Source organism: Lissotriton vulgaris, chromosome 10, assembly GCF_964263255.1.
Source record: "Lissotriton vulgaris chromosome 10, aLisVul1.2, whole genome shotgun sequence".
Taxonomy (NCBI): domain Eukaryota; kingdom Metazoa; phylum Chordata; class Amphibia; order Caudata; family Salamandridae; genus Lissotriton; species Lissotriton vulgaris.
Genome location: NC_141698.1, coordinates 1,156,224,216 through 1,156,242,067, shown reverse-complemented (window position 1 = coordinate 1,156,242,067; position 17,852 = coordinate 1,156,224,216). Strand labels below are relative to the sequence as shown.

The window sequence follows — 17,852 nt, the reverse complement described above, 5'->3', positions numbered from 1 at the left end:
GTACAAGATGCAGTGGAATCTTCCATTGTTCTGTACTAGATGCAGTAGAATCCCCCACTGTTCTGTACTAGAGGCGGTAGAATCCCCCATTGTTCTGTGCTAGATGCAGTGGAATCCCCATTATTCTGTACTCGATGCAGTAGAATCCCTCATTCTTCTGTACTAGAGGCAGTGGAATCCCCCATTGTTCTGTACTAGAGGCAGTAGAATCCCTCATTCTTCTGTGTTAGATGCAGTAGAATCCCTCATTCTTCTGTGCTAGATGCAGTAGAATCCCCCACTGTTCTGTACTAGAGGCAGTGGAATCCCCCATTGTTCTGTGCTAGATGCAGTGGAATCCCCATTGTTCTGTACTAGATGCAGTGGAATCTTCCATTGTTCTGTACTAGATGCAGCAGAATCCCCCACTGTTCTTTACTAGAGGCAGTAGAATCCCCCATTGTTCTGTGCTAGATGCAGTGGAATCCCCATTATTCTGTACTCGATGCAGTAGAATCCCCCATTCTTCTGTACTAGAGGCAGTGGAATCCCCCACTGTTCTGTACTAGAGGCAGAAGAATCCCCCATTGTTCTGTGCTAGATGCAGTGGAATCCCTCATTTTTCTACACTAGAGGCAGTAGAATCCCTCATTTGTCTGTACTAGAGGCAGTGGAATCCCCCATTGTTCTGTACTAGAGGCAGTGGAATCCCCCATTGTTCTGTACTAGAGGCAGTAGAATCCCTCATTCTTCTGTGCTAGATGCAGCAGAATCCCCCACTGTTCTGTGCTAGATGCAGTAGAAACCCCCACTGTTCTGTGCTAGATGCGGTAGAAACCCCCACTGTTCTGTACTAGAGGCAGTAGAATCCCTCATTGTTCTGTGCTAGATGCAGTGGAATCCCCCATTGTTCTGTACTAGAGGCAGGATAATCCCTCATTCTTCTGTACTAGAGGCAGTGGAATCCCCCACTGTTCTGTACTAGAGGCAGTAGTATCGCTCATTCTTCTGTGCTCGATGCAGGAGAATCCCTCATTCTTCTGTACTAGAGGCAGTGGAACCCCCCACTGTTCTGTACTAGAGGCAGTAGAATCCCTCATTGTTCTGTGCTAGATGCAGTGGAATCCCCATTGTTCTGTACTCGAAACAGTAGAATCCCTCATTCTTCTGTACTAGAGGCAGTGGAATCCCCCACTGTTCTGTACTAGAGGCAGTAGAATCCCTCATTGTTCTGTGCTAGATGCAGTGGAATCCCCATTGTTCTGTACTAGATGCAGTAGAATCCCTCATTCTTCTGTACTAGAGGCAGTAGAATCCTCCATTGTTCTGTGCTAGATGCAGTGGAATCCCCCATTGTTCTGTACTAGATGCAGTAGAATCCCTCATTCTTCTGTACTAGAGGCAGTGGAATCCCCCATTGTTCTGTACTAGAGGCAGTAGAATCCCTCATTGTTCTGTGATAGATGCAGTGGAATCTTCCATTGTTCTGTACTAGATGCAGTGGAATCCCTCATTGTTCTGTACTAGATGCAGTGGAATCCCCATTGTTCTGTACGAGATGCAGTGGAATCCCCCATTCTTCTGTACTAGAGGCAGTGGAATCACCCGTGGTTCTGTACTAGAGGCAGTGGAGTCCCCCATTCTTCTGTGCTAGATGCAGTAGAATCCCTCATTGTTCTGTGCTAGATGCAACAAAACCTATGCACTGCACAGCAACCAAACCCAGGCATTGCACAGCAACAAAACCCAGACATTGCACAGCAACAAAACCCAGGCATTGCACAGAACAAAACCCAGGCATTGCACAGAACAAAACCCAGGCATTGACAGCAACAAAACCCAGGCATTGCACAGCAACAAAACACAGGCATTGCACAGAACAAAACACAGGCATTGACAGGAACAAAACACGGGCATTGCACCGCAACACAGCCCAGGCATTGCACAGCAACAAAACCCTGGCATTTCACAGCAACAAAACCCAGGCATTGCACAGCAACAAAACCCAGGCATTGCACAGCAACAAAACCCAGGCATTGCACATCAACAAAACGCAGGCACTCTACAGTAACAAACCCCAGGCATTGCACAGCAACAAAACCCAGGCATTGCACAGCAACAAAACCCGGGCATTGCATAGCAACAAAACCCAGGCATTGCACAGCAACAAAACCCAGGCATTGCACAGCCACCACACCCAGGCATTGCAGTGCAAAAAACCATGCATTGACAGGAACTAACTCCAGGCATTGCACAACAACACAACCCAGGCATTGCACAGCAACAAAACACAGGCATTGCACAGCAACAAAACCCAGGCATTGACAGGAACAAACCCCGGGCATTGCACAGCAATACAGCCCATGCATTGCACAGCAACAAAACCCAGGCATTGCACAGCAACAAAACCCAGGCATTGCACAGCAACAAAACAATAACATTGCACAGCAACAAAATAAAATGGCATTGCACAGCAACAAAACCCTGGCATTCCACAGCAACGAAACCCAGGCATTGCACAGTAACAAAACTCAGGCATTGCACAGCAACAAAACCCAGGCATTGCACAGCAACAAAACAATGGCATTGCACAGTAAGAAATCAAAGGGATTGCAAAGCTAAAAAATCCCAGGCAATGTACAGCAACAGATCCAAGGCATTGCACAGCAACAAAACCTGCACATTGCACAGCAACAAAGCCCACACATTGCACAGCACACATCCAATCTGTGACATTCTTCTGAGTATGTATGGGGCTGGGAATTAGTAAGGAAGAGTTTTCTTTCAGTGCAGATCCTCTGATGGAAAGCATAGTCTCACCTCCGCCCCATGGTGCAAGGCTGTGCAATGTGCAAAGCAGCCTATTTCTGCGGCAATGGAGGAGGACAGCAGAAGAACAGCTGCACAGTAACTTTTGTTACGGCTCTGTGTTGTTGGACAGTTATAAGTGTAATAGAGTTTTCTCAGGTGAGATATAGGTGTGATCACAAAACAAAAGCAAAACAGATCCAGGGCAGGCATGACGTCATGAGAGGCCTGCTGATGTCTCCATGTGAATGAATGGTGGAATGGTACTTGGGCAGGCGGCCGGTGCATCAGGCATGTGACAGTCATGTCACCATACCTCAAGCCATGAAGAGGAGGCTGCACCACCATGACCTCTGCCTCCACTCCGACACTCCCGCCTCCCTCAGGAGAAGCAGCTGGTACTCAATGCACTGCGTCTGCGCTCCCTGAGGTGTACCACTGACTAGTACTGGTTTAAATCTAGGTTAACAGTTGATCCAAGATGTCTGAATTGCTCCCATGTCTTCTACCCACAGATGCTGGCCTTCCAGCCTACCTCTACGAGTTTAGTCATCGCCCTACTAGGTACCAGGACTCCAGACCGCCCTACGTGAAGGCCGATCACGCGGATGAGGTCCCCTTCGTCTTTGGCGCCCCATTCATGGATATCGACAAGAACGGTAGGAAACACGTACCTCACAGGACTGATATCCTCTATACAAGCCACGAGGGACTTTAGGCGCAGTGGGTGACTGCAACTCCTGGGAGGAATCGCGTGGGTGCATGGTCCCAAAGAGATCCCTTCATGTGGGGGGAGAGGGGCAAAGGGGTGCACTGTCCTTAGGGGGTGCACAGGCAGCCTCATAACACCTGACAAGAGCGGACCTGGGGCTAAGGTTCAGCTTGTCTGGCAGCAAAGTTCTGGAGATGAGAATCCACAACAGTGAAGGAGCTGGAACCAGCCCAGGCCTTGCTGAGGGTTTTTCAAAGGAAAAGCTGTAGGACCTGGTGGTGAAGTGCTGAGGCTGTCTCCGATCGAGGGGAAGAGAACCTTGGAACACCCGATGCACAGCCTAGAGCAACCTTGATTTTACTCATTCAGCACGAACATACACTGGAGAGGGCACAAGACACATCTGACATGGCGACACTTTCTGAGGCTCAGTAGAGAGCAATGTCTAAGTATGTTTCCCTCATTTGTGTTTTTGTATTTCCGATTCTCCAATTCGTGCGCATCTCTCTCAGATTCACTAACTGCTACTTCTCTCTCAGATTCCCTAATTCTTGTTGTTTCCATTCTTGGTCCCCATATTGCTTACATATTTCCCTCCACAGATTCACGCTTTTTCTGTGCCACCCACTCCCCTTGCAGCCCGATCTTCCATCCAGCTGTTCTCCCTCCCACCTCCCTTGCACAACGCCTAGCACCCCTCCCCGACCTACTTTTTTAGGTCTTGCCTAGCGTAGCAGCGTAAATGCACTGCCATCGCTTTGTGAGGCATGCAGTATACACTAGTGTGGAAGCTTCGTGGAAGCTCCACCCACTCTCCGGCCCATCTTCTTCATTGGCTTAGGTTATAAATACTGCCTTCCGATTGGTTTTAAGCTTGTTAGTCCCTCCTCATGACAACCATGTCAGTCATTTGTATCCTTCCACGGCTACTGGCCCCTTTACTGTACAGACTACTTTCTTCCTGTGCTGTCCACTGCCTTCTCAAACACTGCCCCCCGTTCGTGCCTTGTTGCTGTTCGTGCCTTTTACTACTTTCTTCCGTGCTGTCTGCTGCCTTCTTGAATGCCACCCCCATTCATGCCTTGTTGTTGTTCGTGCCTTTTACTACTTTCTTCCCGTGCTGTCTGCTGCCTTCTCAAAGACTGCCCCCCGTTCGTGCCTTGTTGTTGTTCGTGCCTTTTACTACTTTCTTCCCGTGCTGTCCGCTGCCTTCTTAAAAACTGACCCCTGCCCCCCCGCCATTTTTTTTCAGGCAGTGCTGCCTGTTCTTATGACTCTAGGCTGCAGGCATTTTAATGTGAAGCAGTTGTGCTGTCGTGCAACAGCGGAAAAGGTCTAGTAAAGCATTACAGTCCTTAAACTTTAACACATGCCAAGAGACTGGGCTCAGGGGCGTAGCTTCCATTGGTGCAGAGGGTGGCGTGGCACCGGGGCCCACAGGAGCGAGGGGCCCTTTCACCCCTTATTGTTGCTGTGTTCTATAGATCAAACAGCAGCTGTGGGCCGCCGTAACAAACCGGCTACCCTATTGAATGGATAGTCTGGCGAACAGTTTCTTGGGAGACCAAGCCTTGCTTAATTTTGTGAAGAAAGAGTTTCCCGAAAAACACAACTGAGGCCACTTTGTGCCATTACTGCAAGACTTTGCGTTCTGCTTTTAATGTGGGTTTCATACCCTCAGAGTAGCAAATTCAGAGCAGGTTGCAGACGGACACCGAAAGGGCATTACGGTAAAATGTTCACTATGTCTATAAATATGCATTATATTTCTAGCCGCACCTGTTGTGGCAGCCTCACCGCGTCTCCAAAGGGGAGATGCAGTTTGATGCTCACTGATTCTGAAATTCGCCAGCCTGCTGGGCATTGCATCTCCATCGTGCCCGTCTTCATACCCATGCTTGAGATGCGTGGCACTGTATTTTTGATCACACACTTCCGTCAGAAACACTAGTAGGAAGTTTGTCAACACACTGATTTTTGTTCCTGTTTTGTTGCTATAGTTATTTCATGCTCCCCCCAGGTTCTGCTTCGCAGCTGACCCAGCTAAAGGAATACGACCGCCTGACACTCGTCATAGCATCTCTGAGGACAGAGCAGTGCAGAAGACGATGCCACTGCGTGTACAATGGCGTTCAGAAATTCAAAAAATAGGGCTCTGCTGCTGATCAATCAATGAATAAATCAGGGGGTTTATAGAGCATGCTACTCACCCGTGAGGGTCTTGAGGCGCTAGGGGGGGAGTGGCTCCGGATCAGTCGAAGAACCAGGTCTTGAGGTCCTTCCTGATTGTGTGCAGGGTCGGTGAGCACCTGATGTTCACAGGGAGCTCGTTCCAGGTCTTGGCCATGATGTAAGAGAAGGCTCTCCTGCCTGCTCTTTTATGGCGGATGTGGGGGACATCGGCCATGGCGAGGTCAGTGGAGCGGAGGTTCCTCTTGGGTACATGGAAGGATAATCTCTCGTTGAGGTATTTGGGTCCAGAGTTGTTGAGGGATTTGTAGGGGTGGGTGAGGAATTTAAAGGTGACCATCTTCTCGACGGGGAGCCAGGGGAGGCCTTGTAGGTGTTTGGTCATGTGTTTGTGGTGTGGTGTCCCTAGGATGAGTATGGCTGCGGTGTTCTGGATGGTTTGGAGTTTGTGTAGAAAGGTTCTGATGATCTTAAGAAATCCAAGAAACTCTGCCGCTCCCTTGAGAAGACCTGGAAAAAAGACCCAACCACCAGCACCAAGGACGCCTTCAAAAACGCCACCCGCACACACCACCAACTGATCCGAAAGGCCAAGAAAACCGCCTTCAAGGACCGACTAGATAACAACGCCCACAACAGCAAGGAACTTTTCAACATCGTCAAGGAATTTACCAATCCCTCGGCCAACTCCAACGACATCATCCCCTCTCAAGCCCTCTGCGACTCCCTAGCTTCATTCTTCCACAACAAAATTGCAGACATCCACAACAGCTTCGACAACCAACCCGTAGACCAACCCACCCAACCATCTGCTGGACCTTCACCCCCCTCGAACATCCTTAATGACTGGAACCCAATCTCCACTGAGGACACCATCCGCCTGATGAACTCCATCCACTCAGGATCCCCCACAGACCCATGCCCTCACCACATCTTCAACAAAGCAGACTCCATCATAGCACCACACCTCCGAGACGTCATCAACTGCTCCTTCAACTCCGCCACCTTCCCGGAAAGCTGGAAACACGCTGAGCTCAGCGCCCTTCGGAAAAAACCCACAGCGGACCCCACCAAACTCAAAAATTACCGCCCCATCTTGCTCCTTCCATTCCCGGCCAAAGTCATCGAGAAAGCTGTCAACAACCAGCTCGCCGCCTTCCTCGAAGCCAACAAATCCCTCGACTCCTCACAGTCTGGCTTCCGAGCAAAACACAGCACTGAGACCGCCCTCATCGCAGCAACAGACAACATTCGAACTCTACTGGACAATGGAGAAACAGTCGCCCTCATCCTCCTCGACCTCTCTGCAGCCTTCGACACAGTCTGCCATAGCACCCTTCTACAGCGCCTCAAAAACATCGGAATCCAAGGTAAAGCACTGGAATGGATCACCTCGTTCCTCACCGGAAGAACCCAGAGAGTCCGCCTTCCACCATTCAAGTCAGAGGCCACTGAAGTCATCTGCGGCGTACCACAAGGATCTTCACTCAGCCCCACCCTTTTCAACGTATACATGAGCCCCCTCGCGGCCATCGCCCGCCAACACAACCTCAACATCATCTCCTACGCTGACGACACTCAACTGATCCTATCACTCACCAATGACCCTAGCACCGCCAAAACTAACCTACACGAAGGAATGAAAGAAGTAGCCGAATGGATGAAACACAGCCGTCTGAAACTGAACTCAGATAAAACAGAAGTCCTCATCTTAAGTACCTCCCCCTCCGCATGGGACGACTCTTGGTGGCCAGAAGCCCTTGGAAAAGCACCCATCCCGACAGACCACGCACGGAACCTGGGCGTCATCCTGGATTCCTCATTTCAATGAACAGACAAGTCAACGCCGTCTCCTCATCCTGCTTCAACATTCTTCGCATGCTCAAAAAAACATTTCGTTGGATCCCCACCGAAACTAGGAAAACGGTCACCCACGCTCTGGTCACGAGCCGACTGGACTATGGAAACACCCTCTACGCCGGTACTACCACTAAACTCCAGAAAAAACTCCAACGAATCCAAAACGCCTCAGCCAGGCTCATATTAGACATTCCGCGTAAAGAACATATCTCTGGTCACCTGAAAAACCTCCACTGGCTTCCCGTCAATAAGAGGATCACTTTCCGGCTCCTAACCCACGCACACAAAGCACTCTACGAAATCGGACCAGAATGCCTCAACACACGACTATCCTTCTACACCCCCTCCCGCCAGCTTCGATCTTCCAACCAAGCCCTTGCCACTGTACCTCGCATCAACAAAACAACCATGGGAGGCAGATCCTTCTCCTACCTGGCAGCTAAAACCTGGAACTCACTTCCCACTTACCTTCGCCTTACCCAGAACCACCTAGCATTCAGAAAGCAACTTAAAACGTGGATATTTGACAAGTAATTCCCCACCCCTCCTCAAGCGCCTTGAGACCCTCTGGGTATGTAGTGCGCTATATAAATTCTCTGACTTGACTTGACTTGATTCCAATTTAGAGGCCGTTGCCGTAATCCGTTCTGCTGGTTATGAGTGCGTGGGTGACGGTCTTTCTGCAGTCGGGAGGATCCATTTGAAGGTCTTATGGAGTATGTGCGGGCAGTTGTAGCTGGTGCAGGTGACGGCGTTGATCTGGCGGTTCATGGAGAGAGAGGAGTCTAGGATGATGCCGAGGTTTTGTGCGTGGTCTGTAGGTGTGGGTGGATTCTCGAGGGCGGTGGGCCACCAGGTGTTGTCCTAGGCGGAGGTGCAGGGTCCAAAGATGGGGACATCGGTCTTCTCTGAGTTGAACTTCAGACAGCTGTCTTTTATCAAGGCTGCCACATTCTTTATTCCTTCCTGGAAGCTGAGTCTGGTGTCTTTGGGATTTTTCGTGAGTGAGAGGATGAGCTGGATGTCGTCGGCGTAGGATACAATGCTGAGCCCAAGTTGTCTAACGATGGCGGTGAGGGGGGCCATGTAGATGTTGAAGAGCGTGGGGCTGAGTGATGAACCTTGGGGTACTCCGCAGTCGATATTGGTGGGTTCGGAGAGGAAGGGAGGGAGTCCGATCCTCTGTGTTCGGCCGGAGAGGAAGGATTGGATCCAGTCAAGGGCGGCTACTTGTATTCCTGCGCCGTGGAGTCTGGCTGCGAGTGTGCTATGTGAAATGGTGCCGAAGGCTGCGAGAGGTCCAGAAGGATGAGGGCCGCGGTGTGTCCCTGGTCGAGTAGTATGTGGATGTCATCGGTGGTGGCGAGGAGGGCGGTCTCAGTGCTGTGGTTCCTGTGGAATCCAGACTGGGAGGCTTGCAGGATGGAGTTCTCTTCGATGAAGGCAGTCAGTTTGGCTTTGACGAGTCTCTTAGTGACTTTGGCTGCAAAGGGGAGGAGAGAGATAGGCCAGTAGTTTTTCAGGTCTGTAGGGTCGGGTGTGGGCTTCTTGAAGAGGGGCTTAACCACTGCCCGCTTCCAGACGTCTGGGAAGATGCCGGACATGAAGGAGGCGTTGATGGTCATTTGCAGTTCAGGTGCGATGGAGGCGATTGCCCTGTGGAATATGTGCAGTGGGCATGGGTCTTTTGGGGCTCCTGAGTGGGTTTTCTTCATGGTGGCCGAGATGTGTTCTGCGGTGGCGAGGTCCCAGGTCAAGATGCTAGGATTATCGGTGGCGTGGGGGGTGGTGGTGTCCTGCGTTTGTTCACTGAAGATGTCGTACAGGGCCTTGATCTTCGGATGGAAGTAGGAGCTGAGCTGGTCGCAGAGTTCCTGGGAAGGCGTGACATCCGTGGCTTCGCAGGGGGGTTTAACGAACTTCTGTCTGATGTTGAACAGTTCCTTGGCACTGGTCGCATTGGTCTGGACTTTGTCTCTTATGAAGGTCTGTTTGGTATGTCTTATGCGCTGATGGTATTCCTTCAGGGTGTCCCTGTGGTTGTTCCGTGCTTCCATAGTTTTCTGACTTTGCCAGTTTTTCTCTGGGCGTCTGGCTTCTCGTAGTTCTGTGGTGAACCAGGCAGCCTTCAGAGGGCACTGTTTGGCGGGGTGGCGGAGGGGTGCAAGCTGGTCGGTGCAGCAGGAGATCCAGTGGTGCAGTTCCGTGTTTGCGGCGTTGGTGTCGGTCGTAGCACTGGGCGGGTCTTGGAGGAGGGTGGTGTTGAGCAGTTCCTCAGAAACCTTGCTCCAGTTCCTTCATGGTGTTTGTGGGGGGGGTTGGGTGCGGTGGTGGTGTTGAAGGTGAAGTGGACGCAGTGGTGGTCCGTCCAGAGGGACTGGGTGGTGTGGCTGCAGTGGATGTTTGTCCCTCCTGCGAAGATTGGGTTGAGGATGTGTCCAGCTTTGTGAGTGGGCGTGTTGACAAGCTGCTTCAGTCTGTGGTTGGCAAGGTTGTTGAGGAGGGTGGTGGAGTTGAGGTAGTGGCCATTGTCGAGGTGGAAATTTGGGTCCCCGAGTAGCATGTAGTCCGTGGAGGTGATGGTGTAGGGTGCGGCGACCTCGGCAATGGTGGTTGCAGACTAGGTGTGAGGTCCCGGCAGAGCCGGATTGGCTACCGGGCGTTTTGGTGTGCGGTGGGGGCTGATTTCCTTGATGGGGACCTGCATGTGCTGAAAAACAATTGTTTTGCTTTGTTTATTTCGAAGCGCACGCAGGTCTCCATCAACAAAATCAGCCCCCACCGCAGTGAAATTAGCCCCCAGCTCGGCAGCACAACAAACCGCCTGGTAGCTAGTCCAGCCCTGGGTCCCGGCGGTCTGTAGATGAGGGTGCCGCATAGCGTGATCCTGGGGTTTCTCTGGATCTGGAAGTGGAGGTGTTCTGAGATGGACTGGGGGTCACTTGTGCTGGATGTGGAGAGTCAGAGGGGGGTCTTGTTTGCGATGGCAACTCCTCTTCCTTCGCGATGGGGGCAGTCCTTTCTCTGGATCGTGTAGCTGTCGGGGATGGCAGGGGCGATGTCGGGACCCGGGGTGGTGTTGGTCAAAGTTTCCGTGAGCTGAGTTTCAGTGTTTTGAAGTTACATTGAGTTGCAATCGAAAAAGCAAAGCGGAAGTTTGAAGAGGGGATAATATGTGATCGGCGACGGCGGTGTTTAAATATACTCTCCATTTATTGATTCTCGATAAAGTGTTGTTTATGTTATCCAAATCATCATGGCAGTAGAAAACATGGTATCGTGAGTGTGTTTCCGTTGATCTTTTCTTCAAAGTGTGGCCCTTACTAGAGACTCCAAACCTCTTGTTGCATGTGTTGAGCATCGTTTCAATATGTTGCTCTGCACTGTGAGAATGAGTCGATTGCACCCAACTTGAAAGTGTGGCTCCCGACTGAATTTATTTTTCCACAAGGTCTAAGAATGGGGAGTGGTATTGGGCACAGAGCATGGTCCCGTGTGCTTGGTGGGCACAGCTATATCTTCCAGGCGCTATGCACATGGTGTGTCACTTCTGTTGTGTCTTCTGTACTATCTCGTGAGCACACGCCTAGAATCAGTTTCTGTATTACTCACGTTTAACTTTATAGCATTGAAACATTGTCTAAGCGACCTTAATGTGCTCGTAATTGTTTGTTTTTTGTTCTTTACTTGTGTGAATAAATTGTCATTCACTATTCGGGGAACCGCATACTCTTGCACTGTCACTGCACATAATAATTTTGATCCTAAGTGTTCCAGTGGCAGATTGCGTCTCCAGAGCCTTGAATATAAGGACTGTCAGGGGGTGGCATTGCTGAGGGCCCGCGGCCGAGTCCAGTCGTTGCAGGCTGGCCGCGCTGAGGTCTGTCTGTTGCCTCGGCGGCGGCTCGCAAGAACTTGGGGGCATATAAACCACAGCCGGCGATAATTATCGCTGAGCGCGCTTAGCGCGAGGATACTTATCGCCGGCTACCGCTGAATTTTATCGCAGAGATAGCGCGCTATCAACAACGCTTATCTCCAATGCGATATAAATTCAAGCAATGCATGGCAGCGAAATGTGCGATTATCACTGGAAATCCAGCGATAATCGCACAGCGATAGGCAAAACCTTGTTGATAGGGCTAGGTGATCTCAGCCTTATAATCCACCACCCATAGGTTTTTATGGTTTAGTCAGTTTAAAAGCAGGCCTAATGAAACCAGCGATAAGCAGGGTTAGCGCTACTTACATCGTTACTATGCAGGTTAACGTGCAGCCTGATAATTGGAGAAATGTCTGTTGGCGACATTTCTCGCGTTATTTTACTCAGTTGCGCCCACTTGGAATGTCATTAACGTTGCAAAGCTGGGCGTTGAGAGACCGGGCGCAGAGGCATAGGAACACGCACTAGTGTGTCATTGATGATAGTGCGATAAAAATATCGCTGCTTTTTGCCCGAAAACGGACGTTAAAGTGGCGATCATTTTATCGCGGGTCTTGATAATATGCCCCTAAGGGGCTTATTTACAGGCGCCTTGTGCTAACCTTACGTCACTTTTCCCATGTTAAAAATGACGCATAAGTGGTGCACGGGAGATGTACCCCCCCCTAAGTGTGTGCAGAGACTGTCAGTGAGCTCAGCCTGCATTCACTGCTGCGCGGCTCTTTGAATCGCTAGAGCCATGACTGGTGCGCCTAGCGGACTACGTGCTGCACCCCCGCCCCATCCCTGCCCCCTCCCCCTGACACACTTTGAACTCTGAGATACAGTCATGGTTCCTGGCAGCTCGAATCAACCTCTCTGAGGAAGTCGCGGCCTGGGTACATGTCTTGTAAAGTGCACAGGCCTGCTGGCGGCAGGGTTTGTAATCGTTCAGTGTCGCCCTGCTCCCGTGGTGCCTGGTTTGGACGGGGGGTTTGGAGGGCGGTTCTTTTGAGTTCCAGTACTGGGACTTCGCCCCCGGCGCTCTGTGGCCCGTCTGGTCTCCTCTGAAAATGGACTGCATAAAGGTGTGGCTTCGGCCTTTCGTTACCTTCTGCACAAAGACTGTGCATACAAGCATAGAATATGCACCTCCCTAGTCAGTTTATTGTAAGACCTTGCTTCACGCACCAGCAGTTACATCACCTCAAGTATACCTGCAGCGTCTTTGAAACCATAGAAACGGGGACTGGCATTTGTTTCCGGGACATGTCCTTAAAAAGATTAAGGGCCATATGTATGAAACTTTGGTTTTGCGATTCTCAAATAGCGATTTTTTTCCTAATCGCTATTTGAGAATCGCAAAACGCAATGAATGTAGAATTTGCAAATAATTTTGCGAATCCTACATATTCCTTAATTGCGAATTACTAATTGCGATTCGCAATTAAGGAATATATCCCCATTCATTCCAATGGGCCTAGAGGTCAATAGGAATGAATGGGAAAGCATTCTCAATTTGCGATTCTCAATTAGAGAATCACAAATTGAGAATGCAATTTCAAGGATGTTAAAAAGACACCCTGTTGCACCCCTGAAATGTGCATGGGTGCACCCCTAAGGGCATGTATGTGCGCCACATGGCACTTTGAAAAATGCAAAAAAGTGCATTTTTCAAAGAAATGGCAAATTACCACCAACTTGAAGTTGGTGGTAATTTGCGATTCCTTAAGGCCAAATTGCACTTTTTTTGGGCCTCTTACATCGCATTTAATGAATCGCAATTTGGGATGAGCATGCACCTTATGAGACAGGTGAGCAGGCATCCACGGGCTTCAGGGTGAGCAGGCTTCTTATGAGATAGGTGAGCAGGCATCCGTCTGCTTCAGGCTGAGCAGGCATATTATGAGGCAGGTGAGCAGGCATCCATCGGTATGAGAGGTATGCACAGAGGCATGTGCTAAGTGGTATGCACAGAGGCATGTGCTGAGAGGTATGTGCTGAGAGGTATGCACAGAGGTATGTGCTGAGAGGTATGCACAGAGGTATGTGCTGAGAGGTATGCACAGAGGTATGTGCTGAGAGGTATGCACAGAGGTATGTGCTGAGAGGTATGCACAGAGGTATGTGCTAAGAGGTATGCACAGAGGTATGTGCTGAGAGGTATGCACAGAGGTATGTGCTGAGAGGTATGCACAGAGGTGTGTGCTGAAAGGTATGCACAGAGATATATGCTGAGAAGTATGCACAGAGGTATGAGAGGTATGCATGTGCTGAGAGGTATGCACAGAGGTATGTGCTGAGAGGTATGCACAGAGGTATGTGCTGAGAGGTATGCACAGAGGTATGTGCTGAGAGGTATGCACAGAGGTATGTGCTGAGAGGTATGCGCAGAGGTATGTGCTGAGAGGTATGCACAGAGGTATGTGCTGAGAGGTATGCACAGAGGTATGTGCTGAGAGGTATGCGCAGAGGTATGTGCTGAGAGGTATGCACAGAGGTATGTGCTGAGAGGTATGCACGTGCTGAGAGATATGCACGGAGGTATGTGCTGAGAGGTATGCACAGAGGTGTGTGCTGAAAGGTATGCACAGAGATATATGCTGAGAAGTATGCACAGAGGTATGAGAGGTATGCATGTGCTGAGAGGTATGCACAGAGGTATGTGCTGAGAGGTATGCACAGAGGTATGTGCTGAGAGGTATGCACAGAGGTATGTGCTGAGAGGTATGCACAGAGGTATGTGCTGAGAGGTATGCGCAGAGGTATGTGCTGAGAGGTATGCACAGAGGTATGTGCTGAGAGGTATGCACAGAGGTATGTGCTGAGAGGTATGCGCAGAGGTATGTGCTGAGAGGTATGCACAGAGGTATGTGCTGAGAGGTATGCACGTGCTGAGAGATATGCACGGAGGTTTGTGCTGAGAGGTATGCAGAGAGGTATGAGAGGTATGCACAGAGGTATGTCCTGAGAGGTATGCACAGAGGTATGTGCAGGAAGTCAAGCGAACAGTGGTAGAAGATTGACATTGTTATTGGTCAGGACACTGAGCCATTCCATCTGTAGGACATTAATACTTGAGCTACTGATTGTCCCCCTGTCCTGAAGTTGCTGCTGTAGTTTGTTCACCCAGTAACACTTTACTTCTTTTACATCTCCCTTCAGGTGGTTTTACAGAGAAGGAAAAAGCTCTTAGCAAGACCATGATGAAGCAGTGGGCAAACTTCGCCCGCAGCGGGTAAGACATAAACACAGCATACGTGGACAAGCCTTGACTGAACCCTAGCTCTGGGCTCTTTGGGGATTGTTACAGCTCAGTGACAGCAGGCACCTCTCTTCCCTTCCAGGAGCTCTTTGGGGGTTGTTTCACCTCAGTGATAGCAGGCACCTCACTTTCCTTCCAGGAGCTCTTTGGGGGTTGTTACACCTCAGTGACAGCAGGCACCTCTCTTTCCTTCCTGGAGCTCTTTGGGGGTTGTTACGCCTTAGTGACAGCAGGCGCCTCTCTTTCCTCCCAGGAGCTCTTTGGGGGTTGTTACGCCTTAGTGACAGCAGGCACCTCTCTTTCCTTCCAGGAGCTCTTTGGGGGTTGTTACGCCTTAGTGACAGCAGGCGCCTCTCTTTCCTCCCAGGAGCTCTTTGGGGGTTGTTACGCCTTAGTGACAGCAGGCATCTCTTTTTCCTCCCAGGAGCTCTTTGGGGGTTGTTACGCCTTAGTGACAGCAGGCATCTCTCTTTCCTTACAGGAGCTCTTTGGGGGTTGTTTCACCTCAGTGACAGCAGGCACCTCTCTTTCCTTCCAGGAGCTCTTTGGGGGTTGTTACGCCTCAGTGACAGCAGGCACCTCTCTTTCCTTCCAGGAGCTCTTTGGGGGTTGTTACGCCTCAGTGACAGCAGGCACCTCTCTTTCCTTCCAGGAGCTCTTTGGGGGTTGTTTCACCTCAGTGACAGCAGGCACCTCTCTTTCCTCCCAGGAGCTCTTTGGGGGTTGTTCTTTGGGGTTGTTTCGCATCAGTAACAGCAGGCCCCTCTCTTTACTTCCAGGAACTCTATGGGGGTTGTTCTTTGGGGGTTGTTTCACCTCAGTGACAGCAGGCACCTATCTATCCTTCCATGTGCTCTTAGGGGGTTGTTTCACCTCAGTGACAGCAGGCACCTCTCTTTCCTTCCTGGAGCTCTCTGGGGGTTGTTTCACCTCAGTGACAGCAGGCACCTCTCTTTCCTTCCTGGAGCTCTCTGGGGGTTGTTTCACCTCAGTGACAGCAGGCACCTCTCTTTCCTTCCTGGAGCTCTCTGGGGGTTGTTTCACCTCAGTGACAGCAGGCACCTCTCTTTCCTTCCAGGAGCTCTTTGAGGGTTGTTTCACCTCAGTGACAGCAGGCACCTCTCTTTCCTTCCAGGAGCTCTTTGGGGGTTGTTCTTTGGGGTTGTTTCGCATCAGTAACAGCAGGCCCCTCTCTTTACTTCCAGGAACTCTATGGGGGTTGTTCTTTGGGGGTTGTTTCACCTCAGTAACAGCAGGCACCTATCTATCCTTCCAGGAGCTCTCTGGGGGTTGTTTCACCTCAGTGACAGCAGGCACCTCTCTTTCCTTCCTGGAGCTCTCTGGGGGTTGTTTCACCTCAGTGACAGCAGGCACCTCTCTTTCCTTCCTGGAGCTCTCTGGGGGTTGTTTCACCTCAGTGACAGCAGGCACCTCTCTTTCCTTCCAGGAGCTCTTTGAGGGTTGTTTCACCTCAGTGACAGCAGGCACCTCTCTTTCCTTCCATGAGCTCTTTGGGGGTTGTTACACCTCAGTGACAGCAGGCACCTCTCCTTTATTCCAGGAGCTCTTGGGGGTTTGTTTCAACTCAGTGACAGCAGGCACCTCTCTTTCCTTCCAGGAGCTCTTTGGGGGTTGTTCTTTGGGGTTGTTTCGCCTCAGTAACAGCAGGCCCCTCTCTTTACTTCCAGGAGCTCTTTGGGGGTTGTTCTTTGGGTTTTATTTCCCCTCAGTGACAGCAGACACCTCTCTTTCCTTCCAGGAGCCCCAATGGAGATGGTCTCCCCGAGTGGCCGCTCTATGATGGCGACGAGAAATACCTGGCGCTGGACCTTGAGCCTAAGGTGGGCGCAAAGCTGAAGGCCCACAGGGTGGACTTCTGGACACAGACCCTCCCGAAAATGATAGAGGAAGCTCAAAAACAGCAAAAAGAACCTAATGCCAAGATGTGATAAAAAAGTTGCAAATCTAACATTAAAAGCAGATTCAAACTACGCTGAGGCTTGCCTAAGGATTCTGTTTTAATTCACATACAGGAGTAGTTACCCAACAGCTTAAGGATTTGTGGGGCCCTGGGTAATATATATTTTGAGCTCCAGTTCGAAAACATATTACATTTATTAACTTATTTCAGCTCATTCCAGCCCTTATGATGGCTTACAGTATTGAATTGTATGTTGAACCTTCAGGAATGGGTGTACGCAGCCAACTAGTGCCACGCGAAGGGCCCGAATCACAAAGGTAAACTGAGACGAAAGTCTAACTTCACGAATTTCGTTTTTTTTTTTTTACAAAGGGCATGTATGAGTAGTAAAGTTAGACTTTTCTCTCAGATAAACTTAATTTTTGGCCTTATGTTCAACTGAGAGCAACACTGAGACAAAATTCTAACTTTACTACTCGTAAATGCCCTTTGTGAATACCGAAAGTTGTAAAGTTAGACTTTCATCTCAGTTTTTGGTCTCAGTTCCTTAAAATGATCATTTTTTCAAAATGGTTTTCCCCAATTTTGTTTCCTCCAATGTAGTTTCTCAGTTTTTCTTTTCTTCCATTAATCCACACCGGCCAGTAGAGGGATGAGGTGGAGTGAGGCGAGGGAGTGCGAGGGGCTTGAGAGATGATAGATATACGTGTGTGAACAGAGAGTGATAGAAAGATAGACGTGTTCGAGTGAGGTATACTGGGTGTATCGAGAGAGAGGTGAAGGAGTCATGGGGGGCACCATTTCCTCATTAAAACTGTCTGAAACGACTGTCCAGTGTGTAGGAGAGTAGGGTCTGCAATCCTATGATCACCCAGATTTTTTGCTCTTTTTTCACTGGTTTACGACTTTCTCTGGCTGTGGGCCTGCCAATCAGACCCACAGCCTGGCTGTTCTCTTTCTAAATTACGATATGTGCCCTAGGTGCATTTACCAATTGGTACTGGGCCACCTTATCAGACCCTGTAACTCAGGGCATAGGTGTACCCAGGGCCGCCAGGGGCTGCAGCATGTATTATGCCACCCCTGGCTGGCCTCCTAAATCTGACACAACTGGCTGCATGACAGCTGGGGCAAAGTCGTGTAATCACCCTTTGCTTTAGATATAGTAGCCCTATATCTAACCCTCCAATGGACA

At 50.1% G+C, this 17,852-nt stretch overlaps 1 protein-coding gene across 2 annotated transcripts in view; it reads left to right on the top strand.

Moving 5' to 3' along the window:
* The window catches only part of LOC147689505 (pyrethroid hydrolase Ces2e-like), a 279,745-nt gene extending 263,017 nt beyond the window's left edge, over positions 1-16,728 (top strand). Inside the window, exons 11-13 of one of the 2 annotated variants that reach the window (XM_086942261.1) lie at positions 3,303-3,446; positions 14,637-14,709; positions 16,496-16,728. In XM_086942261.1, coding sequence (XP_086798387.1) covers positions 3,303-3,446; positions 14,637-14,709; positions 16,496-16,685 — 407 coding nt within the window. In that variant the 3' untranslated portion in view covers positions 16,686-16,728. The remainder of the gene's footprint in view (positions 1-3,302; positions 3,447-14,636; positions 14,710-16,495) is intronic. The other variant, XM_086942262.1, reaches the window with a different exon arrangement.
* Positions 16,729-17,852: the final 1,124 nt, after the last annotated feature.